Raw genomic sequence first — 22,881 nt, forward strand, 5'->3', positions numbered from 1 at the left:
AATTAATGAATGGTCAAGTATTAGTCCTCGCAAAATCAACTAATTCTGATTGTAGAATTCTAATTCTCTGTTCAGAGCAAATGCCCAGGAGAACCATGAACAGTGTACACAATCATTGGTTCAGGAGAGGCAGACAGTTTAAAATAAAACTTGCAATAATGTGGAAAAGGGAGGAGAAAATGGTCTCTATATTTTAGTACAGTATCGTGTCACCATATCCTACAATGGAAAAACGCATTAAATTTTGTATTCAGTGAGCAAAATAAAAACTCCTGTAATATTTTTCAACTAAAATAAAGTATCAGTTTTACACCACATTATTTTCAGTACATAATTCAGAACCACACCCTACTGCATTTTACCTGAACAATATCCCTCTCAGCATATCTTCCTCTTGATGATATCCTAACCTCATCCCCATCCAGTTCCTCCATTGCTGCAAACAAAGAATCAATGATAAAGTAAAAACATTTTTCTGATACGACAAAGGAGAGCAGACACAGAACTGGTTTAAATATTGTGCTTGTACACGTCTCTGTTCCCTTCGGTGCTACTGATAACATAAAATGAACTTTAAGGCTGACTTCATTGTTGCATAACAATAGAAACTGGAAATGGTGGCTTTTGATAGCAAGAGGGGTGATTACTGTAAATAAAAAAATACTATTTTCCTTTTACTATATCTGTAACTTTGATGAAAGGCACCCACATTCACTGCTGACCTGGGGTAAGGATAAGCTTATCTTTTCTAGATCTGCATTGTGTCAATTTAATGCCCAAATAAAATAGCAAGGCTTTATACATGTGGTAAATAAGAATAATGTTCTCCGGATTTATTTCTTTGCTCACAAGCTTAAAATGTGACATGGATCATGTTAAATCTTCCTCTCTCAGTTCCTCCCACTTTCTCCAGACTTGAAAGCGACAAGGTGGGAAGAGGTGTAGTCAAGATAACTGCGGAGTCAGTGGTTTGTAAAGATGTCAGCAGATATCCTGTCTCTGGAGATGGAGACAGAGATAAAGAAAGGGCAAGATGTGTCAGAGATGGAGCAAGCAATTTTGAGAGTGGTGTGGAAATTAGTGGTGAAGTTGTGAAATTGACAAGATCTATACGGGTGGAGGAAGCAGCAACAATGCAGTGTTACGTACCCGTGACACGTGACAGTGGTACCCTTGTCATGCGACTGGGGTTGAAGTTATACTGGACATGAGGTAATGGTCTTGTGATGGTGGAGTGATGTCATTTTCCCGCCAGTAGAGGTCATGTGACAGGTTTTTTTTACAGGGTATAAAAGGAAGACCCACCCTGTCAGGTGGGGCAGTTCGTGGCGGAATTTGCCAAGATGACTTCATGTTCCTGCGTGATTTAATGTGATGACGCAGTTTAGTTAAAAATGAAGTTCTATATAATGCCTAAAGTTTAAAAGGTCATTGCCAACGGTTTCTTTGCTGGTGGAGAGTGAAGAAAAGTTTGGAAGGTAAAAATCGAGGAGAACCGATTTTCGAAGGTGGAAAAGTTCGACCTTATGTGATCCTCATTCGGAAGGATTTCGTTGACTATTCTCGCTGTTAATCCCTGGGTTGACCAGAAAGGATTGAGAATAGTGTGGAAAGAAGGTCAGTACCTTTAAGCCGTTATATTTTATAAAATTCTTCGTGGGAAAGTTCGACGCCGGGGAATCGAAGGACAACGACGTGGAAGAGAATTTAAATCGCCTTAAAAAGTCTCTCCTTTTAAAAGGACTGTGAGCTTTTGAACTTTCGGCATACCGCTTTAAAGAACTGTTTACTTTCAGCATACCGCTTTAAAGAATTTTTTTTTCAATACCGCTTTAAAGACTGTTTGGAATTGCAGCACTATTAAGAACTGTGAATGTGTCGCACAGCAGCTGTTTTCCGGTTACGTTTGGGTTTGTTTACTTTTGAGGGGGTTTGTTTCAGTGTTTAATAAACGTGTTATTTGTTATAAAAACCCTTGCCTAACTCATCTATATTTATTGTTGCCTGAATACGTAACATTAATTATGGGGGCTACGTCCGGAATTGGATCGTTTGAGTTTAAAATGCTTGTTGAATTTTGAATCGGTGTTTTGGTAACGGGGATTACTCGATTCTTTTGTTTGATTGGTTTGTGAGTGGTATTCGGCAACGATGAATATTGATGAGTTTCTGGATTCGCCAGCTGCAGGTTTGTTAGCGAAGGCGAAAAAAACTGAAGTATCTGAGATTGCTAATAGATTGCAACTTAAAGGTATTTTGGCGACTACATCAAAAGCTGTAATACAGAGAAAGATCGCATCACATTTTGTGGCTTCGGGTCATTTTGATGAATCGATTTTAGAATCGTTTCCAATAAGTAATCTGGAGATGCAGTTGCAAATCGAACAAATGATGTTAGAGAGGTGTAAATTGAAAATTGAACAAAAGCAGAGAGATTTTGAATATGCAATGGCGAAATTAAAGTCTGGGGATCAGTCTTCTGATTCTAAAAAACCGTTTGTTGCTAGCCAAGAAATTAAATTGGTCCCTCCATTTAGTGAAACAGAAGTGGAAAGATATTTTCAACATTTTGAAACTATTGCTCGGATGTCAGAGTGGCCGAAAGATAAATGGTCAGTGTTGTTACAGAGTGTGATTAAAGGCAAAGTCCAACAAGTTTACACAGCTTTAACTGCTGCGCAAGCATTAGATTATGATATTGTGAAAACGAATATTCTCAAAGCATATGAATTGGTCCCAGAAGCTTATAGGGAAAGATTCAGGAGTTTGAAGAAGTCTGTGGAAAAGACTTATGTGGAATTTGCCTATGATAAAGCTATGTGTTTTGAGAGATGGGTTTCTTCTAAAGATGTAAATGAGGACTATGAGACATTGAGAGAGCTGATTTTGATGGAGGAATTTAAAAGAAGCATTCCTGTTGAAGTAAGGACCTACTTAAATGAGAGGGATACTGATAAATTGCAGGACTGTGCTAGATTAGCTGATGAGTATGTTTTAATCCATAAGAATAAATTTCCTCAGGGTAGAATTTTCAAGAGGAAAAATAATATGGAGACTCAAGATAAATCAGAAATTAAATCAGAGGTTAATGAGAGAGGTAAGGAGGAAGGAAAACCTGTGAAGGAAAGACAGTTTGGTCTTATTTGTAACTATTGTAAGAAGCCTGGCCATGTAATAGATAACTGTTTCAAATTGAAAAAGAAAGAGAAGGAAGCAGTTCCAGATGCTTGTGTGCAACATACTGAAGCACCTGTAAAATTACAGGGTTTGGTAAACACAAATGAGGCTTTGTTAGAGTCTGACCAAGTTAGAAAGGGATATGATCATTTTATAACTGAAGGGTTTGTATCCTTGAAAGAAGGATCTACTCTGGTGCCAATAAAAATTCTTAGGGATACTGGAGCTTCTCAATCACTGATGTTAGATAGTGTGTTGAAGTTTAATGAAGAGAGTGATACTGGTGAGGTAAATTACGTAAGAGGTGTTGGAAGTGATTTTATGCCTGTACATTTACATGAAGTAAATTTAAAGTCAGGGTTAGTTACAGGATTTGTTAAAGTAGGATTACAGCATAGCTTACCTGTGAAGGGTATTTCTTTATTGTTAGGTAATGACTTGGCAGGTGGACAAGTTTTTCCTGAAGTGCATTTGACAATGGAGTCAGAGGAACCAGAGATGAATTCTAACACAGATTTTTCCTGTGTTGTGACTAGAGCTATGGCTAAAAAAATTGATGTGCAGAATGAGGTTGTTACTCATGACTGTTCAACTCAGGATTTGAGTTTTGAGGATGTGTCAGAGACTTTCTTACCTTCGTTGTTTGAACAAGATTCTAGGAGTATGTCTGACTATGAAGATTTATCTCTGTCTCGGAAGGAGATGATAGCAGAGCAGAATAGAGATCCTGAGATTATAAAATTAAGGGAACAAGCTTTACTAGGTAGTGAAATTGAGAAGGTGTCAGTAGGATATTATTTGGAAAAAGGAGTGTTGATGAGGAAGTGGAGGTCGCCTACAATTCCTGCAAGTGAGGAATGGAATGTTGTTTATCAGGTAGTTGTTCCTAAAGTTTATCGGAATGAGATTTTGACTTTAGCTCATAGTGTGCCTTTAGGTGGACATCAAGGGGTAAGGAAAACTGTGGACAAGATTTTAAAACATTTTTACTGGCCTGGTTTAAGAAAAGATGTGGCAATGTTTTGTAAGACGTGCCATACTTGTCAAATTGTGGGTAAACCAAATCAGGTTACACCAGTAGCTCCATTACAACCTATTCCAGCATTCGGTGAACCGTTTTCTAAAGTTATTGTAGATTGTATTGGTCAATTACCAAAGACAAAAACTGGTTATCAGTATTTGTTGACTATCATGTGTACTTCGTCTAGGTTTCCAGAGGCAGTACCACTTAGGAATATAAAAGCTAAAACTGTGACGAAGGCTCTTATAAAATTCTTTACTTATTTTGGATTGCCTAAGGAAATACAAACTGATCAAGGCAGTAATTTTATGTCTGGATTGTTTCAACAGATAGTTTATAAATTGGGAGCTAAGCAAATCACTTCGTCTGCATACCATCCAGAATTGCAAGGTGCCTTGGAGAGGTTTCATTCTACTCTCAAGAATATGATTAGGACATATTGTGTGGAAAATGAAAGTGACTGGGATGAGAGTATAAACTTACTTTTATTTGCAGTAAGGGAATCGGTACAGGAATCTTTAGGTTTTAGTCCATTTGAACTTGTGTTTGGGCATAGAGTTAGAGGACCTTTAGCTTTATTGAAGGAACAGTGGATTAGTAAGGAAGTGCATACTAATTTGTTGGACTATGTTTTGAAATTTAAGGACAGGTTACATAAAGCTTGTAGTTTAGCCAAGGAAAATTTAAAGTTGGCTCAGGAGAAAATGAAAACTTGGTATGATAAGGAAGCTAGGATGAGGATGTTTAAGCCTGGAGATAAGGTGTTGGTTTTTTTCCCAGTGCAGACAAATCCTTTACAAGCTAGATTTCATGGTCCTTATGAAATTGTGTCTAGAATTAATGATGTGGATTACGTAATAAAAACTCCAGATCGTAGAAGGTCAACACAATTTTGCCACATAAATATGATTAAACCATATTTTGAGAAACAATCTGATACTGTGACTGTTGTGGTTAGTGAGAATGAGTTTGATTTAACTGGGAACATGATAGATGATTCATCTGACTTTCATTCTAAATCTAACATTGTTTCTGTTAGGTTACCTAATTCGACCATTTTGGAAAATATGGATGAGAAATTAGCACATTTACAGCTAGAGCAGAAACAACAGATGAAGGAATTGATTTTTAAGTATAAGGATTTGTTTCCAGATGTTCCGAGAAGGACTACTATAGCTTCACATGATGTAGATGTTGGAGATGCCAAACCTATTAAACAACATCCATATAGGATGAACATGGAAAAATGTGAACTTGCTGAGAAAGAAATTGAATACATGTTAGAGAATGATATTATTAGACATTCTAACTCGAATTGGAGTTCGCCATGTGTTATGGTGCCAAAACCTGATGGTAGTATTAGGTTTTGTACGGACTATAGGAAGGTGAATGCTGTAACAAAAACAGATGCATATCCAATTCCTAGAGTAGATGATTGTGTAGATAAAGTTGGAAAAGCAAAGTTCCTTACAAAGATTGATTTATTGAAAGGGTATTGGTGTGTTCCATTAACGGACAGAGGTAGAGAGATTTCTGCATTTGTAACTCCATCTGGGTTATATGAGTATAATGTTCTTCCATTTGGGATGAAGAATGCCCCAGGTACTTTCCAGAGGATGATTAATTCTGTGATTCAGGGATTGAAAGATACTGATGCTTATATTGATGATTTAGTGACAGGAAATGATACTTGGGAAGCACACATAATTGCGGTGGAGAAATTGTTTGAAAAGCTTTCAAAAGCTAACTTGACTATTAATTTAGCCAAGAGTGAATTTGGACATGCCACTGTGACTTACCTTGGTTATGTTGTGGGTCAAGGTAAGGTAGCTCCTGTTCAGGCAAAAGTTCAGGCAATTTTAGAGATTCCCACTCCGACGGGGAAAAAAACTCTCAGAAGATTTTTGGGAATGGTAGGATATTATCGAAAATTTTGTAAGAATTTTGCTAATGTTGCCCTTCCATTAACTAACCTTCTGCAGAAGAATGTAAAGTTTGTGTGGACAGTGCCTTGTCAGGAAGCATTTGAAAAATTGAAAACAATGATATGTCAACAACCTGTGCTTAAGGCACCTGACTTTGAAAAACCTTTTTCATTAGCTGTAGATGCTAGTGATGAAGCTGCGGGAGCAGTATTGATGCAAAGGAATGAGGGTGATGAGGTTGATCATCCAGTAGCTTACTTTTCTAAGAAATTTAATAAGCATCAAAGAAACTATTCAACAATAGAGAAAGAATTGTTATCTCTTGTTTTGGCTTTGGAATATTTTGAGGTATATGTTGGTACAACTCAAAAACCACTTATTGTTTACACTGATCATAATCCGTTAGTTTTTCTGAGTAAGATGAAAAACAAAAACAGAAGATTATTAAATTGGAGTTTGATGTTACAAGAGTACAATATTGTGATAACTCATATTAAAGGTAAAGATAATGTGGTTGCTGATTGTCTATCTCGATGTTGAATGTACAATGTAATTTTTTTTGGAGTGGTTTTTTTTATTGTAACACTCCTACTGTATTGTATATTGTGTATGTTATATAATTTATACATTTGTTTTTTTTTGTAAGTAATTGTTAAAATTTTTGCTCTTGTCAGACCAAAAATGTTTTTTTTTGGAGGGAGGTGTTACGTACCCGTGACACGTGACAGTGGTACCCTTGTCATGTGACTGGGGTTGAAGTTATACTGGACATGAGGTAATGGTCTTGTGATGGTGGAGTGATGTCATTTTCCCGCCAGTAGAGGTCATGTGACAGGTTTTTTTTTACAGGGTATAAAAGGAAGACCCACCCTGTCAGGTGGGGCAGTTCGTGGCGGAATTTGCCAAGATGACTTCATGTTCCTGCGTGATTTAATGTGATGACGCAGTTTAGTTAAAAATGAAGTTCTATATAATGCCTAAAGTTTAAAAGGTCATTGCCAACGGTTTCTTTGCTGGTGGAGAGTGAAGAAAAGTTTGGAAGGTAAAAATCGAGGAGAACCGATTTTCGAAGGTGGAAAAGTTCGACCTTATGTGATCCTCATTCGGAAGGATTTCGTTGACTATTCTCGCTGTTAATCCCTGGGTTGACCAGAAAGGATTGAGAATAGTGTGGAAAGAAGGTCAGTACCTTTAAGCCGTTATATTTTATAAAATTCTTCGTGGGAAAGTTCGACGCCGGGGAATCGAAGGACAACGACGTGGAAGAGAATTTAAATCGCCTTAAAAAGTCTCTCCTTTTAAAAGGACTGTGAGCTTTTGAACTTTCGGCATACCGCTTTAAAGAACTGTTTACTTTCAGCATACCGCTTTAAAGAATTTTTTTTTCAATACCGCTTTAAAGACTGTTTGGAATTGCAGCGCTATTAAGAACTGTGAATGTGTCGCACAGCAGCTGTTTTCCGGTTATGTTTGGGTTTGTTTACTTTTGAGGGGGTTTGTTTCAGTGTTTAATAAACATGTTATTTGTTATAAAAACCCTTGCCTAACTCATCTATATTTATTGTTGCCTGAATACGTAACAGCAGTAATTAATGGAGTAGAGAGAGAGTTGGAGAACCTTACCAGTATAGGTTTGGAACATGGGTTGTTGTACATGGACAATAGAAAGACAGGCACAACTGGGACCCCTGTGTGTACCCATGGCTATACCTCTTCAAGCTCTGTTACTTGCAAGGATGCTATTCCCTTCTTTCAGTTCTTCCATTTCCATGGTGTCTGTGATGTCCTCTTTTTTCTCAGAAGTTTCCAATCCACTACAATCAATGCAGCCCTCACCTGCATCTGCTCCATTTCCCACAACTCTGCCCTCACCCCATCCAACCCCCCACCGACATAACAGAAATAGGGTTCCACTTATCCTCACCTACCACCCCACAAGCATCCACATTCTCCATCATTTTTAACAGGATCCCATCACCAGGCATATCTTCCCCTCTCTGCTTTCCACAGGTGTCACTCTCTCCACATCCTCCTTTTCTGCTCATCCTTCCCCACATCCCCTTGCAACTGAATTAAATGTTACACCTCCATCACCACTATTTGGGACCCGAAACAGTCCTTCCAGGTGAGGCAACACTGAACATAGGAAGCTGTTGGTGTCATTTATTGCATCTGGTGTTTCCAAGTGTGGCCTCTTCTCCTGTATATGATGCAAACTGCAGAGTCTCTTCTTTGAGCACCTTTTGTTCCATTTGCCCTAACATCTAAGATCACCTTGTGCGGAGCTACTTGTATTACACTTCCCATTCCTGCACTGTCCACAGCCTTCCCTACTGCCTGGTTGAGGCCAGATTGAAGGAACTCATATTCCATCTTGATGGCCTCCAACCAGATTATATCAAAATCAATTAGTCTATCTCCAGTAACCATTTCCCTCTGGGCCAATAACCCCATAACTTTTCCACTCCTCCACTCTCATGAAGTGCCTATCACCTTCCCTTTATTCCATAGTCAACAGTCGTCATCTCCTATTAGATTCCATACTCCATCAGCCTTATGCCTCTTCCACCTCTCATCTCCTAGCTTCTCACATCATTTCAATTCATCCCACTACCTTCCTTCACCTATCACCCACCAGCTCGTTTTCCTCCCCTTCCAGCCACCCTTTTATTCTGGCTTCTGCCCCCTTTCATTCCAATCCTAATGAAGAGTTTTGTCTCATAACGTCAACTGTTCATTTCCCTTCATCAATGCTACCTGATTCACTGAGTTTCTGTAGTATTTTGTATTGATCCAGGTTTCCAGTATCTATAGTCTTCATGTGTCAAACAAAAACTTAATACTGCTTTTACCTTAGCTTTCTTAAACAACCTGTCTGTTCTAACAGGATCAACACTTCCATTTTCCTATAAATTAACATTATGTACAGTTCTGAATTAACCAGTCATTCCCCTATGTAATTCCATTGAAAATTCTTCCTTATCTACCTTTTAAACATTGATGGAATCAACTAAAATAAGATCAATGCCATTCTGTACTTTAACATGCAATGTTTAAATTACTTACCGTCAAATTCTGCAGGCCCAACTCCAACAATAATTATTGACATCGGAAAACAAGCGGCCTTAGAAGATGAAGAAAAGCATTAAATTGGAACGAAGAAAGAATCATTGAGACTTTCCTATGTTTTGAAAGGTGAATGCATTAACAATGGTTCCGTTAGTATCGTAGAAATATGCCAAGACCACCTTTAGCGTACAAGAGGATCCTCAGATGGTTCACAGCAGCTTTCTAGCTGTTTGAATGATAATGTTAAGCATAGCGCTTAAAATCTACTAAGTGTTGAACAATGTTTGCAACTTGATAGTGTGTGGGATGGTGAAGTGTAGAGTTGAAAGAACTAAAATAAACACCTTAAAATAGCACTTTAAATCCTGTTATATATAAGGCATAATCACTGTAATGCTTGCACATCCAGTTCTGAATGTTGATACCATAACACATTAACTTCTCTCCCAAAATTGATATAATCTTCGAATTTATCAAAACTAAAAGTAATTTGAGAATTTGTGCACTATTGAACATAACTGATCTCTTATGCTCAGCAACGTGAAGGAAATTTGTACTGGAGAATAGAATACTTATCGTTATCTGCTGTTAGCACCAAGTGTCAGCAGCTAGCAGATCAGTCAAGTTATTGAATGAAAATGAAGCCGAATAACTTGCCCCCAGTAAATGCAACATTCTAATGCTTTCTGAGCCCTTAATCTCTTCTTACTGAATTCCAGCATTTGCTCTTAATAGAACTAACTCATATAAATAGACAGAAATAGGCCCAAATTCAAGTCCAAATCAAAGGAATTCAGTATGAGTACATTGCAGCTCAACACCAGAAACAACAAACTACACGAGAATAATACAGTATCTCCACTTGGAAATGTCAAGTAATGCTAGAGCTATCCATCCATAAAATGATGAATCCATTTCTCCTGTAAAACCTTACAGCAGAACTAACTGTACATATCCAGCCAGAGCAATAGTTCTGCCAAAGGATATAAGCTGAAAACAGTACAATGCTTGATGTGAATAATGGCTATACAATTGTGTAATTGCAAGCACATTTGGAATTTAAACATGTGCACTAAGCATACAGGTTTTTAAACTGTCTAAAGGTTTCAATTAGTCTCTCTGTATATTCTGTGCAAAGTCCAACAACTGAGCAGGAATGTACTAAGATTCCCTTATTTGCACTGGGGAACCTCCTCTTACAATTTGCAAGATCCCTTGTAATTATGAAGATTTTAGACATGAGAAAGAAAGGTTTAAAAAAAGGGCAATTATATCTTTAAAATATTTGTAATAGGGCAAAATGTCTAATGGTTTGTTTATTCTTAATATCTATCCACTGCTTCGGAATTTCTGAGGGGAGTGGCTGCTCACCCAGTTCACAATGTGCAAGGGGAGCTGAGCCTCTAGTGAAGTGGAAATTACAAAGGAATAGTCATATTAAAGTCAGGCCAGCCAGTGATGACAGGCCTGACTATAACACCTGTGAGGTATCTGTACAGCTCCACACCACTGGATGAACCTTCAATTGACTGCAGTAGACAGAGGACCTGGGAATGGTTTGTAAATAAACAGTATCGAGGTGGTACCACAGAAGATTTAATATCACTGGCATATTATGTTGTGAAATTTGTTATTTTGTGGCAAAAGATAGATTTTAAAAAATCTTAAAACATTGTTGCTTACTGAAGTACGCATGGCTCTGACAGCTGTAGTAGTCCTAAGTGGGATTATTTGATAATTCCCTTTGGCGCTGCACGCATAGTCTTCTCTTCCTGGCACCATCTTTAAAGGAGTGCATCTTTCATAAGAGTATTATTGGACCGTCCAAAGAAGTCCAAACATACTTTTCTCAGTGGTCACTACAGCAATAAGCATCTATACTTAAGTAAGACTTAGAAAAAGATCGAAACTGTTATTTTGCCAAGACCCATCAAACTGCATGTGTATCATCGCTCTCTGTACCCATCCCATCCATGTACTTATCCAGACTTCTCTTAAATCTTGCAATCAAACCCACATCCATCACTTCTTCTGGCAGTTCGTTCCACATTCACACCACCTTCTGAGTGAAGAAGTACCTCCTCTAGTTCCTCTCAAATATTCCACCTTTCTCCCTTAACCTATGATCTCTAGTGCTAGTCTCACCCAACCTCAGCAGAAAAAGCCTTGCATTAACCCTGTCTATACCCTTCATCATTTTATATACCTCTATCAAATCAAATATCCCCCCCCCCGCCCCATTCTCCTACTCTCCAAGGAAGAAGAGCCATTACCTATTCAACTTTTCCCTATCAGACAGGTTCTCAAGTCCCAGCAACATCCTTGTAAAATTTCTCTGCACTCTTGCAATCTTATTGAATACTTTCCTGTAGGCAGGTGACCAGAACTGTACACAATACTCCAAATCAGACCTTACCAATGTCAACTTAAACATAACATCCCAATTCCTGTACTTAATACTCTGATTTATGAAAGGCAAAGTACCAATAACTCTCTTTATGATTTGATCTACCTGTGATGCCACTTTTAAGAAATTATGGATTTGTAATCGCAGACCGGTTTGTTCTACCACACTCTTCAGTACCCTACTGTTCTATGTATGTCCTACCCTGCTTTGTCCTCCCAAAGTTTAACACCTCCCATTTGTCTATCTGCCACTTGTCAGCCCAGTTGTCCAGCCAGTCCCACTGCAAGCTTTGTTAGCCTCTTTGCTGTCCACTATGTACCCCAATCTAAGCGTCATCCACAAATTTACAGATTCATTTTACACTATCATCCAAACCATTAAGATATGCACTCCGTGGCTATTTCATTGGATACCTCCTGCACCTAATAAAGTGGCCACAGTGTATGTTTGCTCCAACCCATCTACTTCAAGATTTGAAATGCTGTGCATTCAGGGATGCTTTTCTGCACACCACTGTTGTAACGTGTGGATTGGCTGAACTCACTGGATGCACTTCTGTTTATTGCAGCATTCTCTGTAAAGGCTAAAGACTGTTGTGCATAAAAATCCAAAATACTTATATCTGATCCCTTCATACACTGTAACTTCGAAAGACTTGCCCACCAACCTGTAACTTCTCAGCTTATTCTTAGAGACTTTCTTGAACAATGAAACATTAGCTATCTTCCTGTCCTCCGTCATCTGTAGCTAAGGACATTTTAAATACCTCTGCCAGAGTCCCTGCAATTTCTGAACTAGCCTCTCTCAATGTTCAAGGGGCACCTTGCCAGGCCCTAAGGACTTATTCATCCTAACTGACCTCAAAAACAGCAAACACCTGCTCTTCTGTAATCCATATATAGTCCAAACTCTCACTAATGTTTTGCTTCAGTTCTATAGACACTGTGTCCAGCTCCAGAGTAAATACAGATGCAAAAAAATCAGTTCAAGATTCCCCCCATCTCTTTCAGCTCCATGCATAGATGACCATGCCGATCTTCAAGTGGACCAATTCTGTCCCTTTCTAAACACAAAAATACAACTGCAAATGCTGTGGATCAAAGAATACGTACACAACGCTGGAAGAACTCAGCAGTTTACGTATTCTCTGTCCCTTTCTACCCTTTTGCTCTGAAGATACACACGTCGAGGGTGGAGTTTAGAGTGATGGCGCCTAACGGCAACTCCTTTGCTTACATCTTTGGAAACAGGTGTATTTCTATCTCTGATATCTCTGTTTCCTTTTCAGGGTTCCTTTGAAGACCCTGAGCTGGAGTTACACACTGACTTCAGTTCTTTGTGGAAATGGGACCCGCCCTCAGGGCCTCACGACCGACCGCGTTTCGATAAGCCAAGGATGCGGCCTGGAAAGCGCGCCTTCACGGCGGCGGATTTTCATGGCTCTAGAGGCGGGCGGTTTTGAGGTCAGTGCCACCACCTGATGTGTCGTGGGAGATCGAAAGCAGCGGGCTGGCTGCTGGCTGTGTGCCCGGAGACCTGAGTTCTTTTGGGCACAGAGCTCGGAAAAAGCAATGCAACAGACTCTTGACACAATAAATCAGTGAGTTGTTTTGTTATGTCTCCCCTCTTGCCGTGAAACAGGGACACCTCTTTTTCCCTTATTAGGGACAGAGAGAGAACCTGTGGTATGTCGAATTCCTGGATGAACGAGTGGTCTTTGGGGTACTGCAAGTCCCTGTCTGTACTGATGCTTTGCTGCACGCTTGAGTGCTCGGTGGAGGGTGCTGATGCTTTTTGGCTGGTGGGGGAGGGGGAGGTCATTGCTTTGCTGCTGCTGATGCGTGAGAGGGATCTTCGGGTTCTAACATTTAACTGTCATTCATTCTTGGGGGGCACTCCTCTGTTTTCGTGGATGCTTCCGAAGAAAAAGAATTTCAGGATGTATATTGTATACATTTTTCTGACATTAAATGAACCTATTGAAGTGGCCACTTTATTAGGTACACCCGTATATTAATGCACATATTGAATTAGCCAATCGTACAGCAGCTTTCAATGCATATAAGCATGCAGACATGGTCAAGAGGTTCAGTTGTTGTTCAGACCAAACATCAGAGTGGGGAATAATTGTTGGTGCCAGACAGAGTGGTTTCAGTAGCTCAGAAACAGCTGATCCCTGGGATTTTCACACACAACAGTCTCTCAAACTTACAGAGAATGGTGTGATAAACAAAAAAAAATCTAGTGAGTGGAAGTTGTGTGTGAAATGCCTTGATAATGAAAGAGGTCAAAAGAGAATGGCCAGACTGATTTAACGCAGACAGGAAGGCGACAGTAACTCAAATAATCATGCATTGTTACAACAGTGGCATGCAGAAGAGCATCTCTGAATGCACAGCACATAGAACATTGAAGTGTATGGGCTACAGCAGCAGAAGACCACAAACATGCACTCAGTGGCCAGGAGTTACCTAATAAAGTGGCCTTTGAATGTATCTGTAGCAGCCCTTGGGATTCTTCTTCATCCTGTCTGCCAGAGCAACATTATGCATTCTTTTAACCCTCCTGATTTCCTCCTACAACACACACAAAATGCTGGTGGAACACAGCAGGTCAGGCAGCATCTATAGGGAGAAGCGCTGTCGACGTTTCGGGCCGAGACCCTTCATCAGGACATCGGCATCTGCAGATTTCCTCCTAAGTGCTTTCTTGCATTTTATATATTCCTCATGCACCTCATTTGTTCCTTGCTGCCTATATCTCATTTTTCATTAACCATGGCTTCAATACCCCTGATAAATCAAGTTTCCGCAAACCTATCAGCCTTGCCTTTTACTCTAACAGGAACATATAAATTCTGTACTCTCAAAATTTCACTTTTGAAGGCCTCCACTTAGCATCCCTTTGCCCAAAAACAACCTAATGTAATCCATATCTGCCAGATCTGATGCCTTTATCCAATTTAGAATCTCAACCCGAGGATTAGTCCTATCCATATCTATTTTGAAGCTAATGGAATTATGATCACTAGATCCAAAGTGTTCTTGTACACACACTTGTCGCCTGACCTATCTCAATCCATAATACGAAATCCAGTATCACCTCTATTGATTAAGGAAACTGTCCAAAACACACTTGACAAGCACTATTCCGTCCATTTTTACAGTGTTGGAGTCAAGTTAAGACCACCTACTATCACAACCTTATTTTTCTTACAGCTGTCCGCTATGTCTCCACAAATCTGCCCTTCTAAATTCCACTGACTATTTATATCTGTCCCTGACAATCACTGTTAAAAAAGCATTTCCTGGCCTTTGGCAGTGAGCATTCTCAGGAAACTACACCAAGAACGATTCACCACTTTGTGACAGGCTCACCTCTGTACATACATTCAGAAAAAAGAACGGGTAGGTAGAGATAATGAGCCAACAAGAATATCTGACCCATTTCCTTGTGCCATTTATACAAAGGATTAATACGCCTTTAAAACAAATAGATGAAGTGCTTAAACATCTCACCGTACTTGCATTTTTAAGATTGATTGACCAAAAGAAAATAAAAATGATTGGTAATGAAAAATGAGCTGGTCCTCCTTCTAATGATTATCAAACATAAGGCTGTATTAAAGGTAGTCCTCCTCTGTCAGGCACTTGGCATCAGTCCTAGGCATATCTAGGTCAGGTACCTCACAGCCAGAGGCAGAATATTCCGCAGCAACAATATGCATAGATTTCAAACAAGTTAAAACATGTTCCTGCAACAGGATGACATTTTGTCCATTTCCCACATCAATCAGACCATCAGTGCTCCAGGGACAATCTTGATTTGGCAAATTACACAAGCCTGTATAATTGATTTAAATCATTTTAAGTTTTTTACAAATTTTAATTGTACATATTTTGAAATACCATTCATTTTTCATCACCTGTCCAATGGCAAAGTGGAATCTGAAAATGTGACCTTCTCTCATTCGATATTCACTAGATTAAAACTGCTTTGGGAAATTATTAAGCAGAAGTTTGCACTCATTATGTTAGAGGGGTCCATTCATTCCTTCAGGCTCCTGGCACAAATAATCTCAAACATGCCATTACTGGGCTTTTTTTTCTCTCTGTTGAGGACCCGATCTTGGGACCAAGATTTGCATTTTAATGAGGGCTCGCTGACTGTAATCCTAAGGTGGTGTAGACACCCACCAGTCAGACCCTATTAAAACTGCCCTGTGTTAACAGAGCATTACTGACCTCAATTTGAGTCTATTATTGTGCCATAAGCAATGAACACAGCAAATTAAAAGCAACCCTACATCAGAGTGGTTAACCTGCTCTAGTTATAATTTCAAACCATTGTTATTAGCTTTAAATTAATTATCAAAATGCTTTCTGCTACTGGGAAAATGTCATGTAGCTTTTTAAATTGCTAAAAATAAGACATAAGAGTGTAAAAATAATTTTCTGACGTGGTATCTGAAGCCAATAGCACTGAGAATAACAATGAAACTATAAAACCAACCTCATGAATTATTTAACTTTCCTGGCCTTGCCAGAAGCACAAAGCATCTGCTGGTATAAATAACTACTTGAAATTGGTGGTTGCTTCCAACAAAGCAATGACAATATGAAGCACATACATCAAAAGGATGTCAGACTGAAAAGTCTTGAAACTTTCAAGCTTTTATACCCATGGCCAGGCAATAAAAGTTATCAGTACTGAAATGTATGGGCATTTTATGAAATGTACGATCTAATACAACCAACAAATGGATGCAGCATAAGAGGCTCAATACAGTCGGCCGTCCTTATCCGTGGGTTCCGCATGCGCGGATTCAACCAACCGCGGAGCAGGAAAACCCAGAAGTTCTCTCTCCAGCACTCGTTGTTTGAGCATGTACAGACTATTTTTTCTTGTCATTATTCCCTAAACAATACAGTATAACAACTATTTACATAGTATTTACATTGTATTAGGTATTATAAGTAATCTAGAGATGATTTAAAAGTACAGGCAGTCCCCGGGTTATGAATGAGTTCTGTTCCTGAGTCCATATTTAAGTCAGATTTGAAGTCGGAACAGGTACATCTGTTATTATTTAGCGTCAGTTAGTCAAATGTTTGTCTTAGTATATAATATATATTTTACCTTTCTATGCATATAAAACACTTAAGAAATGTATGTATTTCAATAATTAAACCACTGTGTTGCTTAGTAATAATTGTAGCTTTCATCAGGGCAGGGCCTTTCACATGCTCCATTAAAATTGTTCCTATCGTTGACCGACTGTAGCCTAACGCTTTTCCGATGACTGATGGTGTTTCACCTCTTTCTGATCACTTTATTACTTCCACCTTATTTTTAATCGTGATAATTTTTGTGAACAGAAACACTGCGGATTCAGAGCTCCGCTGGGTCCTAAAGACCACTGCACTGGGCAGGTTAAATAAGGGACTTGAGCATCCGCGTTTTTTGGTATCCGCGGGGGTTCCCGGAACCAATCCCTCGCGGATAAGGAGGGCCGACTGTATAATAGAAACTACGCTCACACCAGCCCCTACAGCTCTCCAAATTCTTTTAGATAGTTATCAAGCTTCTCTGTGAATGCTACAACTGCTTTCTGTCTCCACTCATTTCCTGGCAGTGCATCCCCAGCCACAACCACTCACAATATAAAAGATTTTACTTTTCTCACTTTTGGTCCTTTACCAAATCACCTTCATTCTATTTTTCCAAGCTCTAAATTGCTCTGCCAATAGAAACAGTGTCTTTCTATCTACATAGTCCAGACCCGGGGTTCCCAACCTGGGGTCCACGGCATAAAAAAGTCTGGGAAATCCTGGTCTACATCTTTGATGAATTATAAATACTTCCATGAGATCTCGTAACCTTGCAGTTTCAAGAAGACCAGCTCCAGCTTCTGCAGTCTATCCACATAATTAAATCCCTGGATTCAATTCAGTAAATATCTTATGCACCCTCTCGAAAGATTTCACATCTTCCCTTAAGTGGATCAACATGGTTATCAGTTCTTCATATGTTTGAACATCAGAGACTCTTCTGATTTTGCAGGGTGAATTTGAAGAGCTTGTTGGCATTTTTAACATAATCACTACTACATTCCACATTACTTGGTAATGTGGAATATTGTATGTCTGCATCACTGGTTTATGGGGAGGACTGACAGCAGGGGAGCTGCATGAACAATCATAGTGAGGACTAGGCCCCAGGTCATGTTTGCAGCCATCCAGGAAAAAGGCATCAGAGTTGGCACTGGAGGCGGTCTGGTGTGGTGTACATGTTGGTGTCAGTGCTGCCTTCCAGCATTTACTCAGCGGAAAACTAGGCCTCAAGCCACAGTGTTGCCTGCCTGCAGCCGCCCAGGAGAGAGGCATCAGAGTCGGTGCTGGAGGTGGTGTGACATGGTGTCCATGCTGGTATCGGTTCTGCCCTCCAGTGTTCGCTCAGTGAAAAACAAGCTTTATTTAAACAGCTGCAGTTGACCATGGACTCAGGAACCTAGATTATATATTTTTTGTAGACTATGTTTTACTGCCATCTTGTATGTGCCTTGTGCTTTGTATGACTGTTGGTACCGTGCTTTGTATCTTAGCCCCAGATTAACACTGTATTGTTTGGGTGTGCTCATGTATGGTTGAATGACAATTAAACTTGAACTTGATCTGTTTTCCATAATTGCTGGTATTTTCCCCACAACTACCATTGTTACTTATATTTTAAAATTCCCATATTCTTCACCTGTTGGCTCCTTCCTCAGCTACTGTTTGCATTTCTCTGAATACTGCCTGACCTGCTGTGTATTTTTATCATTTTCTATCTCCCTTTCAGATTGTCATCACCTGCAGTTTTTTATTACTTGCTTTTAATTTGCCTTGTAGATCAATGAAAACTCTTAAGGGGCCCTGCAGAAATACCCAGGGATCATCATTCAAACTTTCTCTCTTTAAAAAAGAATCCCAAACTGCACACAAATTGTCAAATCTAGCCTCAATGATGCAGGTTCTAATAATTCAAATATTTAATTATATCATTCATCTTATTGATAATACCTTTTTTTAAAAAGTGCATCTATAATGAATGTTCACACTCCTTAATAAGATCAACATTCTGGGACAAATGCAAAATGTCAATATTATAAGAAAATTACATGCATGTGTGAAATATCTTGCCATGCACCTGTGACATTTCAAAGAATGCTTTTCAAATTGGACCAGACCTCTCACTCCTTAACATCTAGTAATTTTGCACATTGTAGTGCTCCAAAAGAAATAATAAATATTTGAATGTGTTATAAAACTTACATTGACAATGGATTCTTTTGTCTGTGCCATATCTGAGATGACTCCATCAGTTATAATAAGTAGGACAAAATACTGTGAACCATCCTTAACAGAGGCGGCATACCTGCAAAAGGCCAAAAATACACTGGAATCTCAGAAAAGACTTAAGACAGAAGATGCTTACAATTTTAGATTGAGATTACCAAGAAAAACACAAGAGATTCTGCAGGTGCTGGACATCCAGAATAACATGCACAAAATGCAAGAGGAACTCAACAGGTCAGGCAGCAGCTTTGGAGGGGAATAAACTGTTGACGTTTCGGGACAAGTCCCTTCATCAGGATTGGAAAGGAAAGGGAAAGAACCCCTTCCTTTTTAACGATGATATAATACTAGCACAGATATAATGTCTAAGACATTTCCCAATATTGTAAATCGCCCATAGCTTGTATTGATTAAAGTAGATTTCAAATCACATTGTCTAAATCCAGTTCAAAGTACAACAGGCTGAAAGGAAGAATAGCTATCAATAAAAATACCGGTAATTCATTTAGTCCAAGTAAAGATAGCCATTTTAAGTTAAATGCTTTCAATCACTGACTACTTTCTCTCCGGTACTTTACACCTATCACAGCTATTTGAACCCAAGACTTTACATTTTGATGACAAAATGTGGTCAGAGATTTGCAATTTCAAATTGAGATGGAGAATGTGAGCAGTGAGTTGGTAGTATTCTGGAATTAGTGATATATTTTAATGATTTTTACCTTTTACTTCAGAACAAATTCTTTGTAATAGAGAAGTTACTTCTCTACTGATAATGTCTCCCTCCCACAATTTCCTCAGAATCTATATTCAGAGATAATATCACAATCCATATCAATTTAATGAAAAAGAATGCTGTTGAAAACCATTGGAAAAGCTACTTAAATTCATAAATCAAAGAACAATTTGGCACAGAAACAGGCCTTTTGGCCCACTATGTCTGCACAGACCATCTAAACTAATCCCATTCATCTGCACATAATCTATATCCTTCTATCCCGTCTATCCAAATGCATTATGCTCCCAACGATCCTGCCATTTACTGTGTACTTTTTTCTTACATTTGACCTCCAAGTTCCCACTTGTCTGGATTAAACACCATCTGAATTTCCAAAGTCACTGTGTGTCCCATGTGATTTGACCTTCCAGACTGGCCAAACATGACGGAATTGTTAAATGCCTAAAATCTAATATTCATGAAAACAACAACCACTGCTTTACCCTAAAAAAAAAGTAAGAAAATTTGAAAGGGCAGGACCATCCAACAAAGCTATTCAGATGTGACTTACAAAGTTGTCACCACACAACAGCCCCAAAGGTGTGAGCTTGCTTAAATTAATGTCACAGTATGTAAAACTAATCTTTTTAATGAAAAGTGCTGAAGTTTGTTTATAGACTATTAAGGAAGCCTTAATAAATGTTTATTTGCTTCAAGTATCATGTTCTGTTTTGGTTAGAAATGTTTTAAGACATGAATTCTCTATTTTGTTAAACCACTTAAACTTCCAAGCTATAAAATATAAAAAGTTACAAGTCTTAAAGGAAGCAATTTATAGGCACATTTTGTTTTAAAAAGAGAAAAATGCACCGAGAAATTGCTTCCTTTAAGATGTGTAATTTTTACTGGATTATTAATTGATTTTAACTCTAAGTACCGACAAATATAAATACAATTCTCTCTGTTGAACTTTTAAAGAAACATTGGAATCAAATGAAAAGACTTTTCGACATCCTTTAGATTCAAAGATGTTCTCAAGCTTCAGCATCAGTGCTGTTCATTTAAACGCAGCAGTCAGTTTCACTCACAGTGTGATTCTGAATTAGGGTCAGACAGAACATATTTCCGTCATTTTGGTATGAATTGAACCAGTTTCTTGTAAAGGATTGTGATCATTCCTTGTTGCCATTGAAGTTATTTATACGACAACTAGTTCACCTCCAGTGTGAATTGCTCTTGTCCAATGTATTTCTGCTTAAAAGAATAATCCAAAATGGTAATTATACATTTCCTCTGACATGGATAAATATTTACTCTCAGCTCTTTAGTCAAATTTCTCCTCATGTTGCAAACATTATCTGTTAAATTAGATCCTGGACCATTCTTCCTATAATCACATGGACTTCCCTCCATTCCTTTAAGGAAGCAATTTCCTCCCAGATTTTAAAAAAGTCAGTAGATTAATTGGCCATTGTTAATTGCCCCAAATTTATAGGTGGGTGGTAGAATCTGGGAGAATTGATGGGCATATAGAAAGAATAGGTTACAGAAAAAATTAATGAGGGAAGAGATTACTCTGAGGGTCAGCATTATCTCAATGGCCAAAATAGTTTCTTTCTATGTCACACAGAAATACATTAAATTGCTACTAAACACTGCATCTTGCTAAAATCCAGCTGCTGTTAACAGTTTTTTTTTCTCTTTGTAAGCTTACGGCATTGTGCCGGGTTTCATTATTTTGTTTTTATTTTGTCCAGTATTCTGCTTTGGCACTTCCTCAGGACTGAGAGTGACTTGTTTCCACTATGGTTCCGTGGCTAATGAGGCAAACGTGGGAGCAGCGTCACAGAAGGGGCAGGTGGTGCGCGTGGAGGCAGACAGCCTGATCGTTTGTCAGGGTTCCTGTGTGTTCCTGAAAGCTGGTCCTGCACTATGAACAGTTTGCTGCCTAGTAGGCTATGAATTATGTGCCTGGTCTAATGTCTTGATTTTCAAGTACCCTTTCCTTCAGTTGACCAAAAGCTGTGCTGCTGCATTGAAGGCAGCGAATTTTATGATTGATATCAGCCGTCTTTAGGAGATGGTTCTTAAGATATGTGAAGTGGCCCGATATCCGGGATCTCACACCAAATCCTCATTGTCAGACAACCACTTGAAAAAGCCTGGATTATTTATAGTAACAGATAAATCAAAATATTTCACTTTTTCAGATTTTAAAGACATTAAATAAAATTCCAAATAAGCAGATGACGTATGCAGTGAGTGTTCTTCACTCTTCCTTTTCCATGAGTAGGACTAATGTTTGTACCAATGCCATGAGAGCATGGTTAGGTAGCAGAACCCTGCATTTGGCGACTCGCAACCTCTTCCAAATTTTTGTCATTAGAGACTCAAGAATAAAATTTATCCCCTTAGTCACAAACAAGAGAAAATCTGCAGATGCTGGAAACCCGAGAATCACACACAAAATGCTGGAGGAACTCAGCAGACCAGGCAGCATCTAGGACAAGAGTACAGTCAATGTTTCGGGCAGTTGAGTACAGTTGACTGTATGAAGTTCTGCCAAAGGGTTTTGGCCCAAAACATCAACTGTACTCTGCTGCATGGCCTGCTGAGTTCCTCTATCATTTTGTTTAAATAGCATTTGGAATCAATTCAGCAGAAGCAGGAATCAAACAATGATCATAAATTGAATTAAACATATCCTTAACAATTATATTAGTAACTTGAAGGGTACCATATCCAGGAAATCACGTCACAAATGAAAGCAAGCATCCAAAGAATAAGTGAAAATAAAATGTTTGAGAAGAACATAAATACTCACACATCAATATCGTTTTATAACCTGGAAGTAAACTGCATCACTAATATATTTGAATGCTCACAAATTTTCATGATCACAGATAAACATCCTTTCTTTTACACAATTAGTAAAGCATACAACTTTGGCAAATGGTGGGGTACACATGCCAACCAGTATAATTGCCCCTATACCCATAGAATAGGTTGGACTTTGGCACAGGTGGAAATCTCATCTCCCCAAAGGTTTGCAACTTAACAATGTTGCAGGAACATTTGGGTCCGATATTACTCATCTCTTCAGTTATATATTGATAAACAAAACACCTGTATGTTCAGATTTAAATGGAACCCCACAATAAGTAGTATACTTCAACTTTATTGAGCAATACACTAATTACTACTTAAATCTTTCTCTAGTAAGCTTT

The 22,881-nt window shown here is 38.7% G+C and overlaps 1 protein-coding gene across 2 annotated transcripts in view; it reads right to left on the reverse strand.

Moving 5' to 3' along the window:
• Window positions 1–22,881, reverse strand: part of LOC140738644 (copine-8) — a 306,170-nt gene that overhangs the window by 15,311 nt on the left and 267,978 nt on the right. For both annotated transcript variants that reach the window (XM_073066254.1, XM_073066255.1), the window contains 3 exons: window positions 18,913–19,015; window positions 9,190–9,247; window positions 363–436 (listed from right to left, as the gene is read on the reverse strand). In XM_073066254.1, the coding sequence (XP_072922355.1) occupies window positions 363–436; window positions 9,190–9,247; window positions 18,913–19,015 (235 nt within the window). The remainder of the gene's footprint in view (window positions 1–362; window positions 437–9,189; window positions 9,248–18,912; window positions 19,016–22,881) is intronic.

Source organism: Hemitrygon akajei, chromosome 14 (assembly GCF_048418815.1).
Source record: "Hemitrygon akajei chromosome 14, sHemAka1.3, whole genome shotgun sequence".
Classification (NCBI taxonomy): Eukaryota; Metazoa; Chordata; class Chondrichthyes; order Myliobatiformes; family Dasyatidae; genus Hemitrygon; species Hemitrygon akajei.